General features: G+C 32.2%; 3 protein-coding genes across 4 annotated transcripts; 2 read left to right on the plus strand and 1 right to left on the minus strand.

Moving 5' to 3' along the window:
- The first annotated feature begins 1435 nt into the window (after nucleotides 1-1435).
- On the plus strand, nucleotides 1436-2474 carry LOC118058034 (probable glutathione S-transferase). Its single transcript, XM_035070757.2, has 2 exons — nucleotides 1436-1781; nucleotides 1906-2474. The coding sequence occupies exons 1-2, from the start codon at nucleotides 1470-1472 to the stop codon at nucleotides 2257-2259; spliced, it is 666 nt and encodes a 221-aa protein (XP_034926648.1). The 5' UTR covers nucleotides 1436-1469; the 3' UTR covers nucleotides 2260-2474.
- Nucleotides 2475-4940: 2466 nt separating this feature from the next.
- LOC118058042 (uncharacterized) lies at nucleotides 4941-7270 on the plus strand. Its single transcript, XM_035070763.2, has 4 exons — nucleotides 4941-5344; nucleotides 5898-6002; nucleotides 6163-6219; nucleotides 6797-7270. Exons 1-4 carry the CDS (start codon nucleotides 4955-4957, stop codon nucleotides 7124-7126), a joined length of 882 nt encoding a protein of 293 aa, XP_034926654.1. The 5' UTR covers nucleotides 4941-4954; the 3' UTR covers nucleotides 7127-7270.
- A 411-nt stretch (nucleotides 7271-7681) lies between these two features.
- Nucleotides 7682-13480, minus strand: LOC118058052 (uncharacterized). Of its 2 annotated transcripts, XM_035070778.2 has the most exons (10): nucleotides 13336-13477; nucleotides 10512-11197; nucleotides 10227-10339; nucleotides 9415-9483; nucleotides 9065-9180; nucleotides 8920-8974; nucleotides 8687-8807; nucleotides 8419-8469; nucleotides 8076-8170; nucleotides 7682-7925 (listed from the first exon to the last, which is right to left on the minus strand). In XM_035070778.2, exons 2-10 carry the CDS (start codon nucleotides 10669-10671, stop codon nucleotides 7827-7829), a joined length of 879 nt encoding a protein of 292 aa, XP_034926669.1. In that variant the 5' UTR covers nucleotides 10672-11197; nucleotides 13336-13477; the 3' UTR covers nucleotides 7682-7826. The 2 variants fall into 2 exon arrangements, with proteins under 2 accessions (XP_034926669.1, XP_034926665.1); XM_035070774.2 differs by having other exon boundaries at nucleotides 7682-8170; nucleotides 13336-13480.
- Nucleotides 13481-15409: the final 1929 nt, after the last annotated feature.

The following is a 15409-nucleotide window of genomic DNA, read 5'->3' on the forward strand; positions in this document are numbered from 1 at the left end:
GTTTTAGCCTAGATTATCTCTGATTTTGGTCACTGATAATATCAATATAAAATATATATTTGCTTATGAATATGAATATGCAAGCAAATATATCAATAATGGAGGAAGAAAAACTCCTTTTCGAGGTGCATCCCTTTCATTAACTAGGCTCCGTTTGTTTGCTGGAAAGTAGTTTTTTTGTGAAAAATGAATTCCGGGGAAAGTGAATTCCGAGAAAGTATTTTCCGATATTTTGGTAGTGTAATGGAAAATGAGTTGGAAAACACTTTCTAGTGTTTGGTTATGTCATGGAAAATGAGCTGGAAAATAACTTATTAATATTTTATTTTTCTCAAGTTTATTAAAATAATGAGGAATAAATCTTATAAATTAAAAAGTTGAATGAGAATGAAATTAAAAAAATATATATAATTTCATAAACTATCTCAAATAAAATAAATAATAATCAAAATAATAAAGATCAAATCTAAAAAATTAAAAAAAAATGAAAGATGAAGAAATTAAAATAATAATAATCAACATTTCATAAATTATTTTCAAATAAATAAGTAACAATCAAAAGAATAAGGACCAAATTTGATAAATAAAAAATTTCAATAAAAATATGATAAGGAAAAAGCAAATAACAATTATAAAAATAAGGACCAAAGTTGATATAAAAATAAAATTTTAAGAGATGAAATTGAAAAATAAATATTCAAAAACAAAATATATATAGCAATCAAAAGTTTGAGGATCAAATTTGATATAATCAGCAAATAATGACATTTCTAAATTTTTCAGAAACTTTCGGAAAGTGTTTTCTCCCCAAATTTTTCAGGAAAACACTTTCCTGAAAACCAAGCCAAATTTTTCTTTTACTGGAAAGTGTTTTTCATTTATCAACTTTCCTACTAGCAAACAAACACAAGAAAGTTTGGAAAGTAATTTTCCGGAAACCACTTTCCGGAAAACAAACACAGCTAAAGGGAAAACATTTTCCTGAAAACTAAGTCAAATTTTTCTTTGAATGAAATTAAATGAAAAGTATTTTTCATTGACCGGAAAGTGTTTTTCATTGACCGGAAAGTGTTTTCCGTTGACCAACTTTCCTAATAACAAACAAACACAAGAAAGTTTGAAAAATGATTTTCCACAAACTACTTTTCAAGAAACAAACATGGCCTCAATTATTTTGAATTTGTTGACCCATCACACAAGAGCAAAGGCAAAAGAATATTGATGGTCGGAATTAAGTCTGTTAATATTTTATTAAAATATATTTTTTTAAAAAAAAAAAAATATATTTAAATTTGAATCATCAAAATATAAAAATTAATTTTTTTTTAAAAAAACGTTTGAAATGCATTCCCAGCTGCCCTCGATAGCAAATGTGTACTGCCCATTGCCCAAGCAAGACTCTTTCATTAAATCAGCACTATAAATGACTATGGCAGGTAAAGAACAATCACCATACAAATCCCTTGGTCATGGCGGAGGTAGTGAAGCTGCTCGGAGCATTCTCCAGCCCATTTGTTTTCCGAGTGATATGGGCCCTAAAAATGAAGGGCATTCCATATGAGTACATAGAAGAAGATGTTACCAACAAAAGTCCTCTGCTTCTGAAGAACAACCCTGTTCTTAAGAAGATCCCAGTGCTTCTCCATGGCGAAAAACCAGTCTGCGAGTCCATGATTATTGTCGAATACATCGATGAGATATGGCCCCAAAATCCCTTGTTGCCCAATGACCCTTACGAGAGAGCTCTGGCTCGTTTCTGGGTCAAATTTACCGACGATAAGGTAAAGAGTACAGGCATCATTTTACATTACATCAAATATTACCATGAAACCGGACTTGCCATGCTTAACTTTCTCTACTCCATTAGTTTCTATCAATTAATGACATGATTAATTCTGGCTGCAGTGTTCATCAGTGTGGAAAATCTCTCTCGCTCAAGGTGAAGAACTTGAGAAGAGAGTGAAGGAAACCGTGGATATGTTGCAAACTGTAGAAGAGCACGGGTTAGGGGAGAAGAAATTTTTTGGTGGAGACACCGTAGGGATAGCAGACATAGCTTTTGGTGCAGTTATTCACTGGTTGAAAATCATTGAAGAAATAGTAGGGGTAAAAGTATTTGAAGCACATCAATTTCCTCGCCTGCATGAATGGATTGAAAATTTCAAGCAATTGCCTGCAGTTAAAGAAAACCTTCCGGATTGGGATTGGATTGTCTCCTACTTTAAGAGTTACAGAGAAAAGAGGCTTGCATCCGCCTGATCGCAGTTATACTGGCAATAATAAAATCTGTGTTCTTCAGTGTTCCGGGGTTCTGGTACTGTTTCCGGTCTCTTCTTGCCTTCGTGTCATCTTTGAGCTGTTTGTGGTTTGTTCTTTGTTTGTGTTGGGTCTTGCCCTCCTTTTCCTTTGTGCGGTCGTTTTGTACCTTACATGCGTGAAATAACAAGGAATAGAGGACTCCATAGCTTCTGATTCTTGTTTGTGCTGACGATTAACAAGTCTTCAATCTAGGGGCAGTTTGTTCCAAACGGAGTTTTTCTAAATTAAAAAAAAAAAAAAAATTGTTTAAGATTATTTTTTATATTTTTTATTATTGTGATGTTATGATATTAAAAATTAATTTTAAAGAATAAAAAATATTATTTTAATTTATTTCTAAAAAAAAAACAACTAATATCATATTTCTCAAACAACTCCCTCTCTCAACCAAAATAAAAAATATAAAGTGTTTGATATAATAATCAAAAGGAATAGGAAAATAACATATAGAGTAGAGTATTTGAGAGAGTATTTGTTTTTACATTTCAATTTATTTTTTATTTAAAAAAATATTAAATTAATTTTTCAGATATTTTAAAAGATTTTAATATACTAATTTTATGCACCTTAATATCAAATATTCTCTAAATCCGAATAATTTTAACTTTTTTTATTCTTGTTTTTATTTTTAATCGAGAGTGTTGGCTAATCTATAACACCACTACGTATCCTTTTTTTAGATCTTGACTATATAGCTGATTCGCTCTATTTTGCATACCTATTTAAATTTTCTCAACATGAGAAAATAATATTTAAATGATAATAATTCGATACAAATTAGTTTAAATTTATTAAAGTCCGATTCATAATATAAAATCAAAACATCTCGTAGAAAGAAAAAAAAATAAATCATAAAGTTTAAGACCTAATAACCCGATGTCAATGATTACAAAGAATAAAAATAAAAATATAATGTTGAAGAAGTAAATCTGAGTTAACTCAACCTAACTTAATACATCTATAACCCACGATATGAGATTGTGATTAAAAAAAAAAAATTCAAAAGAAGTACCTAGCAAAAAAAATAGAGTTCAACAAAAAATACTTTTAAAAAACCTGAGCTGAGTCGAGTTAACTTTACCAACTTGATATTGTGATAACCAAACAAAAAGAAAAATAAAAACAATAACAAAGCTCAAGGGCAAATTATTCAATGCAAAATGATAAAATTATATAAAAAAAAATTCAAAAAACAACTTAGTAGGAAAATGCAAGCTAACTCGGGTTAACTTTACTGCATTGCACTAGAGATAACTCATCACGCGCCAACGCATGCATTTGTTTTTAAATAATACTTCACAAAACACACTCAAGGATCAATAATTATATGACAAAGGATAAAATTGAAAAAATATATATTTTTTAAAAAAGCCAACCCATATTAACTCAACTAATTTGAGATATGAGATAGAGATATGAGGCAGGAATAACCTAATAAAAAAGAAAGCAAAACAAATCAAGAAGCTCAAGGCTCTATAATTCAATATCAAATGATGAAAAAAACAAGAAAAAAAAACAAAAGACCTTAAAAAATCAAACTTAAACTGAGTTTATTGTCAAAATTGGTGGACCGGATTATGAGATTAGGAGTACCCTGCAAAAAGATAATGTGAAAAAAACCATAAAAAATTAAAAATTAAAATGAAAACATTGAGGACTAAACAATGCACAAAAATAATTGAAAGAAATTAATCAGTGACTAAATTGAAAAAAAAAAAAATGAAGAAAAGGATAAAAAAAAGCAATAAAAAATAAGTACCAAAATTAGAAACTAAATAAAATTAAATTAAACTCCTAATGATAAAATATAAAAAATTAATAATTAAAAGAATAAAAAAATAGCTATAAAAAAAATAAAGACCAGATTGGATAAAAATAATCTAATAGATTAAATGATAAAGGGCGAAATTAAAAATAAAACAAACTTAAAAAGTATCAAATTTTTTTAAAATAAAAATCAAAAAAATAAAGATTAAGTTCAAAACAAATACAAAGTACAAACTGAATAACATAATTGAATTTACTAAAACTTTACACATATACCAAGACCTAGATGAGAAAAAAGAAAGGAAGTAGAAAAAAAAACCAATCGTCGTCGAAATACCATTCAAATAACAAAATACACTACCCTAAAAAGATATGCCACCACCTTTCTTGTTAGATAAGTAGATTAACTTTTTTTTTGTCATAGTATTTATCCCCACATGTCACTAGAATGGCACGAGGAGCTATGACTTTTTTACACGTGTGTGCACGCGTATGTTTATTTTATTGATTTATTAATATTATAATAATGTAAATTATTAAAAAGACTTAAAGGCATATGAACATTAAAAAAAATAATGCAAGTAAAAAAATACCCTCGCGGATAACTTTTGATTTTTCAAAGACGAGAGATAAACATAAATTTTACTGCACATAAAAATGCAAAAACAAAACAACTTTTTTTTTTTAAGATTAATATTTTTTAGACTCGAAGAGCATAAATATTATTTAATTGTATAAATAAATTTATAAACATGCAAAGCCGCTGGATCAAAGGCTAATATTTAGGAGTAATATAGTATTTTTATTGTACATAAAAAAAACAAGAATAAAAACACATAAAATATGTAAATCACTGAGATTGGGCAGAATGACCAATCTCACAACACGACAACAAAGAAAACATACAAATATGCTAAAAAGAAAAAATGCAAATATGATTCGCATTCCTCCTCCTTTTTCTTCTTCCACTTCGATGGCACAGACCAACAATCAAGAATTACAGGAGAACCAAAGTAAGGATATGGACGAGGGATTGGCTTTAGCAATGGAGACGATGGGAAAGGAACGGGAAAGGAAAAGAAAGAAGATGAGAGAGGAAGGAGGCCTTCCCCTTTGTCAAGACCCATTGGATCTGCTTGGTAGGGACTTGATGTTGAGGGTTTTGAACAACCTCGATGCACGCAGCGTGGCACGATGCCTCGTCGTCTCTCGTAGCTGGAACCGTGTTGCTTCTAGTGATCTTCTCTGGACCTCCAAGGTGTTTTTCTTCTGTCTTTCCTTCTTATTTGATGTTTGTTCCGATACTGTGATGGGTTTGATTATCATTTATTTAATTGGGGAATTTTGAGGTGTTGTAGCTAAGTCTTTAATTAATTATTATTTGTTAGTTTGGTTGCTTTGATCTTTTCGTCAATGATTTATGCTAATAAACAAAAGATTTATGTGTTGTTAAGCTAGAGTGGAAGGTAGAGAGATTGTAAAGTTAAGGTAAGTGGAACGAATAGTATACAGAACGAAGTCGTTGGTGGTGGAGGGGGGGACCTTGAGGTTAGCACCTCGTTGCAGGTTTGAGAAGGCCACCATTTCCAATGAAATTTTGATGGGTCTCGGTGCCTTTTGCTAATCCCGCAAACTGAACATCCTTTCCTTTCTGAGCAAAGAATTTTATTTTGCTATCAGGAAGCTTCCATTCTAGTTCTATGGTCCATGTTACTGTCTGTGTTCATGATGAAAAACTGCTGTATTGTTTGTTGGGAATAATTTTTTGGTCCATTATGAAATTTGACTTCCACTTTTGCTGTCTGTTTTAGTGTGAGGAATTGTGGCATGGGAAGGCACACTTACCGCGCTTGTCTCTTGTCCGGGGAGTTTCTAAGTTAGATGCCTATTCACTATCTGTTATGGACGGTAAACGTGTGAGTATCGAATAACCTGTGTCCCTATTCCCCGCTCTCTATCTCCTTTTCCATTTCATACAGTCCTCACTCAAGCAGAAACTTGTGCATACATGTTTTACATGTGAATGTGCTTGGGAAGAACCGACCAAAGTGATTGTTTTGTTTGTTGTTATGTCAGACTCGAATTGCGAAGGATGATCTGTGTGATCATGTCTGGGATTTTCATTTTACCAAGGTATGCTTCTTCTATACTTTTTGGAAGAGTTAAACCCAAGTCAGGTTGTGAATTTTTTTGCCATCCTAAATTTTCATAGTATAGTGCATTGATGATTCAACAAAGCTAAGCTTGCTGGCCTTAAAAGGTGTTAATTATGGAAGGATTTAATAGTTTACAAAGCCAAAGCTCTTTGCCATTTTGTTTATTGTTTGATTACAAATACCTGCATGCAAAGCAGCCTTGTGATAAAATTCATTCCAATTCTTAGGGATGTCATGTTTCAGTGCACATGTTCTCATGATTAATCCTTGGAATCCTTGCTCAATTGTTTATGTGATAACCTACTTTACTCCATTTTCCTACTTAGTGAAAGCTCTTGGCAATTCAAAGCCTTTTTCTCTGGTGGATTTTCCAATCATTCCAATAATTTCTGCATCTAATGTTGTGAATGACATCTAAACCAATAATTCTCAATTTGGACAATCATCAACCTTTTGACTTTGTTTCTCAAGTTTAGTTCATATCTTGCTTGAGTCTCATTGCTACCCTTTATTTATTAGCCCATTTAGTTTGACAAATATCAATGCGCCCACAGGTGGCTCCAGAATACTGGCGCAATCTTGATCCCTACTGGAAAGGCAATGGCCCTCCAATGCACCGCTACTTTCATCAAGATGGAAGCCAAACTGCAGATCCTGACGACAAGGTCTGGGGTGGTCATGAATGCTGTTATTCCATCGTGACTAGTATGATTGGTGGAGGAAAGGTCAGGGAGCACTATGTTCGGATAAACCGGTGGCTTCCTCTTGCCGTGTCCAGAAAACAGGACTGGAGCTGGGAAATGTCCAATAACTTCTACTGTTACTCCAGTGTTCCAGATGCCTACAAGGAAGGTGGAACAGGTCCCCTATTTTTGGTTATGTAAATATTTCTCCTCGTATATAATTGTTGTTTTTAGTTTCCTCTATTCAGCACCCTGCTTGAAACTGTAACTGAAATTGCAAGCTTTTTTATACAGTTTTATGTGAAAAACATGGTGCTAATAAGTCACGGTATTTCAAATACTCAATCATAGATCTCTGGTCACTCACTCTCGCCAATCTGTATGAATCCCTCCCGGGACTCCCAAAACTCAATTTTCCTTTCTTTTCTTTTCCTGGAAAATACAAATGTCACAGATGGAATTCAAAGTTATGCTTTCAGTTCTTTCCATCATATGTTTAACACAGATAAACTCAAGTTATTTAAAAAAAAATGTTTTTTTTTTAATTTTTCAAGTCAAGTTATATTTTTATCAGTTATCATATATTTTTACCAATTATCATCGTTGATCATATTAAATCAATTTCTGCAAGGTTTTTCTATTAAAAAAAAAATGCTAGTAACACTTGTACGATTTTTTTGCGCGTTTAAAATTTTTTGATTCATCTTTGCCCACCTCTGCATCTTTGCCCACCTCATACAACTTTAAAACAAAATGTTGTAGTTGGAGTGACAGATTATACCCATTAGATTTTGATATGTATCGAAACAACAGGATCGCAAATTAACTTTTGCAACTTAAATGTTGAATAAATACATGAGTGGTCTGAACCAGCATGGCCTGAAACTGAAGGAGGTTAATGCTAAATAAGAAGGCTATAAGAAGGCATGTCTTCAATCCGCAAGACATCATCCATTAGAAGTTCTCTCTCCACCTGAGCTCGAGTAGATTTTAAGATATCCTAATGCATAAACATACAAGGATAATGTCTTAAGGGATTCATGAAATTTGAATTGAAGTGACGACGAAGTATTGGTAAACTGATAAACAGATCTAAACCATGTATCTCTATGAACACAGAAGGAACAAAGTAGATTGTATAGATTCTCACATTGAACTCCATGTATGTAGCATTTCTCTCTAGCCATTGCTTGTCCATGACCACAAACGCCACGCAATAGAGCAGGTCAAATGCCCATTCATTTTCTGAAAACACATGGACTAGTCACTAGGCAGCCATATAAACAAGTGAATTTATATGTCCCTAGGTTACTGACAAAGCTAAGTAGCCAATTCTACTTTCAGCCGCTTTCACCATCACAGGGTTAAATGACTGTCCTTTACACAATGACACCTATTCTTAGCCTTTCTAATGTATCGGAGCTGCATGGGTTTGTTAGGATATATGATTGTATGACCTTAATATTTTACTGGATATAGCTGTTGCTTCTTACCTGATAGCATCTGTAAGAAAACCGATCTGACAAATGTTCTTCTAGTTTTCACTGCAAACAAATAAATTTGCCAAATTAAAACGGGTGTAAAAGATACAGGAGATTAAGGCCAAAATAAAGATGTGTCGGTTCGTGTAGATGTTCTAGGAGCATGAGGCCATGGAAGATCAAGATTTAGGAAGAGATTAAAGGATGAGAATAATCATGATGTTTGTCAAGATGCAGTTGATGTGAAATTCTGAAGAAAAACTATTCATCTCATACTCACAGGCATCGAGATCGAGCATCTGCATAATCATAAATGTGATATTTACACCAGCAACAGCAAATGGATACTCCCAAGCAGATCTTTTTCCTCCTTGCTTTTTTAGCAAATGTTGAAATGATGTCTGTAAGGAAAGAAGAAGAAGAAGAAGATGTTATTGCAAAACACAGTCTGATGTAGCTAAGGGTTCAGCCAATTTATTCAAACATCTCTGGACAGCCAGATAAGTATCTTACTGAAAATGTCTTTGCAAAGAATAGTAGATTCTCCAAAGAAATGAATCCAGCTCCTCTGTTCACCGGGGAAAAATGCTCAGCTAAATAAGTGAAAATAATTACACCAGATATGCCTTATCAGTAGATGACAAGCAGAAAAAACAACCTGAAATCAGTAGATGGATCCCTTCCCTGCCACCCCATTTCTTTCCATTGATCAGATATTAATCCATTTAGTTCCTGATCAGGATACGTGGCAGACCATAGAGCTCTCAAAGCATCCTGTTCTCATGAAACTTCACTTATTAATTGGCCAAGTTTTCTGGCAGAAAATTTTAAAAGCAGGATGCAGTTTTAGGATTTTAGTTTTAACCACTGCATCTAAGTTACCAATTTAATTCTATGAGATATCCCATTCCATAACTCTGGCTTAAGATATGAAACAAAGTTGTCAAGCCAGGAGTTAGGTGCTCCTAAGAAAATTCCAATAATTTAAAAAAGGAAATAAAACCATACCTGGTGATCTGGTCTGGAAGCATCAAAATAAACCTTCATTCTATGCTTCAACCTTTTGAATCTTTCTTCCTGCGGAATTTAAAACTAATCTATCATGGTGGATTTTCATAAACAAAAAACAGAGAGAGAGAGGGAGGGAGGGAGGGAGGGAGAGGGAGAGGAGTGCAACAGATCACAAAACTGGAAAAGCAATAATAATCTTCTATGAAGTCTCAATTTCACGATTGCGGATGAACCAGATTAAAGGTATAGTTTAGGGTAAAATTGAGCCCTATTTCTACACTACCTGTATAATCTAAGGCATTTTAGTGACAATGCAAGCATAGAAAACTCTCTAAGAATAAACAAATGAAATTGGAAATGCACGGCACATATGGCTGACATGGGAGGACAATGAGTAAATCTCAGTGTGTCCTATACTTCTATTTGCCTGCATTTGTGACCGTATATCATTGATCTTGCTTAACTAATTGCAGAGTGAAAGCAACCCCTGACAGAGACAAGAGACTTAAACAACAAGGACTAGGACTCTAGGTTTGCCAAGAAGCATTTCAGTGAAGGACGATTGATCAAACTATTGAAACAAGCTTTATCAAGCTGAACTTCAAGTTTGACAGAGCAGACCAAGTTGGAGCATCACATAGCTCATCAAAGGAAGGCGTTTTTACAGGTAGGAATTGACATAAGCCAGATGTTTAGAGTTTAGTGTTGGAAGAAAAGAAAAATAGTAGCAAAAACAACTGGAAAAACCAACAAAAATCATACTTTTTATTCATTCAATACAAAATGTTTCTTATTAGGTGTTCACTTGCCTGTCGAGGGGTCAAGTTAATGCAAATTCGTTCATATGCTCCCTTTCGCTTGAAGCAAACACAGGTGAGGCCCTTACCGATCCAAGTAGGTGTCCCACAAGTTGCATCATCATCTGCATACAACCATAAAAATCCTTGCTTCAATTATCAAGTACAACAATCACTTCAGCAACCAATGACGATTAGCAAGATATTTCCAGCCATTATTTCAGCCAAAATACAAGAACGAACAAGGAGGAAAAATAAAAAGCTACCAACACGCAGAGCAAGACAATCTTTAGCCACCTGTTTTCACAATCACGCCAGAGCATTTCATATCAGCAATACGGAAAGGCAATGCTCCCAATTCTAAAAAGTTAAGTTTCAGAAGGTGATGAATCCTACATAACACAAGCTTATTACAGCACAAGACAATGAAAAGAAACATATTTCTGGTGATAGGCATGGAGCAGTTCGCTACCTAACCAGTTTTGTCATTGAAATGGCAGTGGGACCTACAAACTAGAGCTGACTTAAGCTATGGGTAACTTTAGCAATGATACAAGATTCACTTGACAAAAAAAGCTGGAAGAGTTTATCAATTATACTTTGTAAAATAAAAATTATCTTTATTTAATAAAAATCCAAATATAAAATTAAGATTGCTCAAAACTCCATTTACAGATATACATGAAAATAATAAAAATAATATTTCTTAAATATTTTTAAAAACTTCTTTTCTGGTTTTGCTCGAGATTCTAGGGAGGTTTGTGCTATGTCCTCGTACAAATACGTGCGTGTATAAATAGTCCAGTGGTATTTTACTATCTTTTTCGTCTCGATGCCTGATGCCAGTCAAACAGTAGAGGGAGTGTGGACACGCGCTGAGCTGGAAATCTGGGACCACGAATCCGACCACATGGGGAACATATGGTATCCATGTAAGCACTCGATCCAACACGCACTAACAATGGAAAGTGCGTCAAGGTGCCCTATTAAAAAAAAAAAAAAACATCCAATCATCTCAAAGCACTGGTTCGCTGTTGTTTTTCCTTTGCGCCTAGTTGCGAACAGAGACAAACCTCCACTCTGCCAACGTTTACGGTGTATTTTTAAAAAAAATAACCTAAGTTAAAAAAAAATAGAAAAGGACCGAACATAAATTTTTTTCCTAAAAAAGGTTGTCATTTGTTTAACGGAAGGTCTATGTTTGGCAATTATAATATACCTGCGCGACCTTTTAGTGGGAAGTACACCCGTCCAATCAAGGACCGTCACTGGCCCGCAAGTGAATGGGCTTCGGTACCCTTTTCGGTGCACTTTGGTCCCCTTCTCCCTCGCTCACAGTTAGTTACTCTGATACTCTCAATTGCGCCGAATCCGGACGGATTCAAATAACTAGTTCATTCGCTGTAATGACCTATCATACTTACATAATAATTATATTTTATTAAAGAGGCATTTGTTTTATAAAACACACTTTTTAAAAAAAAATAACACTTTCCAAACTTTCTCTTTTTCGTAATTATTTAACTTTAAAGAAATTAATTAATAAAAATGGTTTTCAATATAAAAAAAAAACAAGCCTAGGAAAGTGTTTTCCTTCTCGAAACTTGAAAAACACTTTTTGTATCTTAAAAAAATAAACTAAAATGAATAATTAACCTTTAAAATCAACAATTAAATTAAGATTCATATTCACATGAAATAAAAAATAATTTAATATTTTTATAATTTTAAAATAAAAATTTATTATCACATGCATTGGTCACTCTAGCATGTTAGACAAGCCGCAACATTTAGACAACATTTTAAACCTTGTGCAGTATCTAAAGGCAGCCTTCTTTGATATCATTAGAATTTTCTCATCGACTCCTCTATCTTTAAAATTGTGTTTTGAAATGTAATCGTATTATTATTTTTTAAAGTATTTTTCACTTAGAAAAGTATATTAATAATATTTTTTTTATTTTTTAAAAATTATTTTTGAAATCATTACATCAAAATAATTTGAAAACATCAAAAACATATTAATTTAAAATAAAAAAAAATTCAAATTTTATAAAAAGTGCTTTTCAACAACAATGCCAAACACCCTAAATAACATGTATGGTGTATTGATTTTCAGTTTAGCATCAATGAATTTCTTTTCTTTTCTATTTTATTTTCTTCTTGATTTTCAAGTTTTCTCCTTTAAATTCTTAAAACAGCTCTTCAATTTATTTATTTATTTAATTTAATCATATCTTTTTATTACTAATTATTTTATTTGAAAATAATTTATAAAATTATTTTTTTAAAATTTTATTATCCTATGGTGTTTTAAGTTATTAGATTTAGTTCTTGTTTTTTAATTATTATTTATTTTATTTAAAATAATTTTTTAAAAAAAAAAATTTTTTTAATTTCCCTTCCATTCTTTTGAAAAACTTAAAACAAATTAATAAGTGATTTTTTAGCTTGATTTTCAACCAAATAAAAAAAAATATTTTCTAACTAATTTTCTATGAAATAACTCTAACATTAAAAAATAATTACTTTACATGAATTTACTTTACATAAGAACTACTTTCTAAAAAAAAAAAAAAAAGTTTCCGGCAAAGAAACTGGCCTAAATTAAAATATCAAGTGGTTTAGCATGTGTTCGTTTTCCGATGCATGCAATGCATAGATTTATGGTAAAACCGTGTCCACCACTAGTATATTGGAGACTAAATCGCCAGTAATGTTCTCGTAAAACACGGATCTAGATCCAATTACACAAACACTTGGCAGAGAGTTTTCTTTTTATTATTATTATTATTATTATTAACAGAATTCATTGATTACAAATTCGTGAAAGAAAGAAAAAAACAAATCAGATATTGCATTATCAAGGAGGAGAATATTATTTGACAGGGAAGACAATCCAGAGTGTGTGATTGCAATACAAATGAACGGAGAATTAAACACACGCAGAGCTCTGGAAATCGAAAACACTACGAGTCAATTGAAGTTGATACTGCAGTTGATGGCTGTGTGTGCGCGTGTGTGTTTGGGACATGAAGCTATATGGAAACAGAGGAGCTAATCAATGCAAGAGGACCAAATGGTAGAGGTCGCCATGCCAGAGTGAGGAGAGAGAGAATACCTGAAGAAGCAGAACCGTGAGCGCATGATCGGTTGATGGATGTTGAAGGAGAGAGATTCCGGATGGCTACGCAGCTGCCCTCACTCCTAACCACGCTCATCTCAAAACTATTGAAATCCACCAGTTTACTGAATACACCCAGTTCTGCGGAGGAAGAAACAAAACAGGGAGGGAGGGAGCGGTTCCTTCTAGTCCCGACTTTGGTGATTGAGGGGGGATGATAAAGAGATTGTCAAATGCCGAGAACACCCCGGTCCATTCCTCGTCCCGTTTCACATATGGAGACGAATTTACGGATTGCCCAGAGAGAGGTCAGCTTGTCAATACGATGTAACTCAATTGGCATTATTATCTTATTCTTTAAATATTGCTGTTAATCAATTACGAATTCTTATGTTGTCGACAGTTATCTAATATGGCCAGTTTTGGATCGCGGTGAGTTTTTTTTTAAAAATGTTTTTTTTTTTAATATATTGAATTATTTTTTATTTTTTAAATTTTATTTTTGATATTAAAATCTAAAAATATAAAAAAAATGATTTAAAACAAAAAATAATTCATTTTTTTACAAAATACTTTACAACTGCAAAAATAAACTGGGCTTATATGCACGAGGTTGTTTAAATGATTATTAGTTTACAATGTCAAGTACGCGTTGCGATTTGAATAAAAAAAAAATGTAAAAAGAAATATTTAAATCATTAATAATTATTTAATATTGTTATTAAACTCATTAATTAATTTATTAATCAATTTTGAAATCTTTTTATTTAATTTTTTATTTAATTTGAATTTAAAATTAAATTATATATGAGTTAGTTAATATGATTTAATCAATTATGTCAATCCAAATACAACTCAGTTGTTAAAAAACAATTTAAAAATGAAATTAATAAAAATAAACCCCATGACATAACTTTACATTTAGTTTAAGTTTAATATCAAATCACATTAGAGTTATTTGACATAACTCGATAGTTAATACAGGCATGACTTGATCAGTTACTACAAAAAATATCTGAGATTGAAAAAAAAAAAAAAAAAAAAACTTTAAACTCCACAGGCTTTCCCGATCTTTTAGTTGCTTTAGGTAATGGTTTACTCTAATTATATTACACTACGAAGTACGAAGTATCATTCGAAAAAACGGTTATCCAGTTCCATGCACGAGGGAGTATACGGTCCAAGCATCTCAATTACTGCTGTTCGGAGTAACCAGATCTTCACTCGGGTTTGTTATTTTTTGTATTTTTAAAGTATTTTTTTTAAAAAAAAAATTATTTTTTTATTAATTTCAAATTAATATATTTTTGTGTTTTTAAATTATTTTAATGTGTTGATGTTAAAAATAATTTTTTAAAAATAAAAAAATATTATTAATATTATTTTAATACAAAAAATTATTTAAAAAATAATTATAATAATTACACTCTTAAACAAACCGAAAAGAACCAATTAGTTGAACGCTTAATTCTTGAAATCCTTATATGCCTGATGATTTTAGATCCTCCTCCCATCTCGTTTTGTTGCTCCTGTACTTTCATTTTTGGAACTTATCTCGAGCCGAGAAGGAAATCTAAGAGGATATTGCAGAAAATCCGGACGATTCATCATTTGTAGATAACAAAGAAAGGGCAGTACAGACTTTTTAGCTTGTTTGTAGTTTGGCAAACCTACAACTCGGCAGACTTCTGTGGTCATAGTGACAAAAAGTCTAAAGGAAAGTAATTCAGAAAGTCTGAAAAGTCAAAGATTCCACACGGCAAAAGACTGTTTTCGGAACTACTCCGAGTAAAACTTATCAGTGTTATCTCGATACAATCTGGGAATGCCATGCCCAGTCTCGTTCGAGAGAGTGGAAGCCCTTCGCTAAAAGCAGGAAATTCTGAGTTCCTGGCGAGGGGACATTTGGAACTGATTCCAAACGATAATTTCCTATATTTTGAATTATTTATTTCATTTTAAATTACTTTATGTATATACTTTTAAAAAAATAAAATAAAAATTATTTTAATATAATTTTTTTAAAAAAGATATTTTAAAATAATCACTACTACTTTCATATATTCTTAAA

Source organism: Populus alba, chromosome 8 (genome assembly GCF_005239225.2).
Source record: "Populus alba chromosome 8, ASM523922v2, whole genome shotgun sequence".
Lineage (NCBI taxonomy): Eukaryota > Viridiplantae > Streptophyta > Magnoliopsida > Malpighiales > Salicaceae > Populus > Populus alba.

What these genes read in the sequence shown, in the direction of transcription:
- LOC118058034 (XM_035070757.2), top strand. Translation starts at nt 1,470, where the DNA reads ATGGCGGAGGTAGTGAAGCTGCTCGGAGCATTCTCCAGCCCATTTGTT. An exon ending in TCAAATTTACCGACGATAAG is followed by an intron (nt 1,782 to 1,905) that starts GTAAAGAGTACA and finishes TTCTGGCTGCAG; the next exon opens with TGTTCATCAGTGTGGAAAAT.
- LOC118058042 (XM_035070763.2), top strand. Translation starts at nt 4,955, where the DNA reads ATGACCAATCTCACAACACGACAACAAAGAAAACATACAAATATGCTA. An exon ending in ATCTTCTCTGGACCTCCAAG is followed by an intron (nt 5,345 to 5,897) that starts GTGTTTTTCTTC and finishes TGTCTGTTTTAG; the next exon opens with TGTGAGGAATTGTGGCATGG. An exon ending in CTGTTATGGACGGTAAACGT is followed by an intron (nt 6,003 to 6,162) that starts GTGAGTATCGAA and finishes TTGTTATGTCAG; the next exon opens with ACTCGAATTGCGAAGGATGA.
- LOC118058052 (XM_035070774.2), bottom strand. Translation starts at nt 10,671, where the DNA reads ATGCCTATCACCAGAAATATGTTTCTTTTCATTGTCTTGTGCTGTAAT. An exon ending in TGGCGTGATTGTGAAAACAG is followed by an intron (nt 10,340 to 10,511) that starts GTGGCTAAAGAT and finishes GGTTGTATGCAG; the next exon opens with ATGATGATGCAACTTGTGGG. An exon ending in TCTTTGCAAAGACATTTTCA is followed by an intron (nt 8,808 to 8,919) that starts GTAAGATACTTA and finishes CTTTCCTTACAG; the next exon opens with ACATCATTTCAACATTTGCT.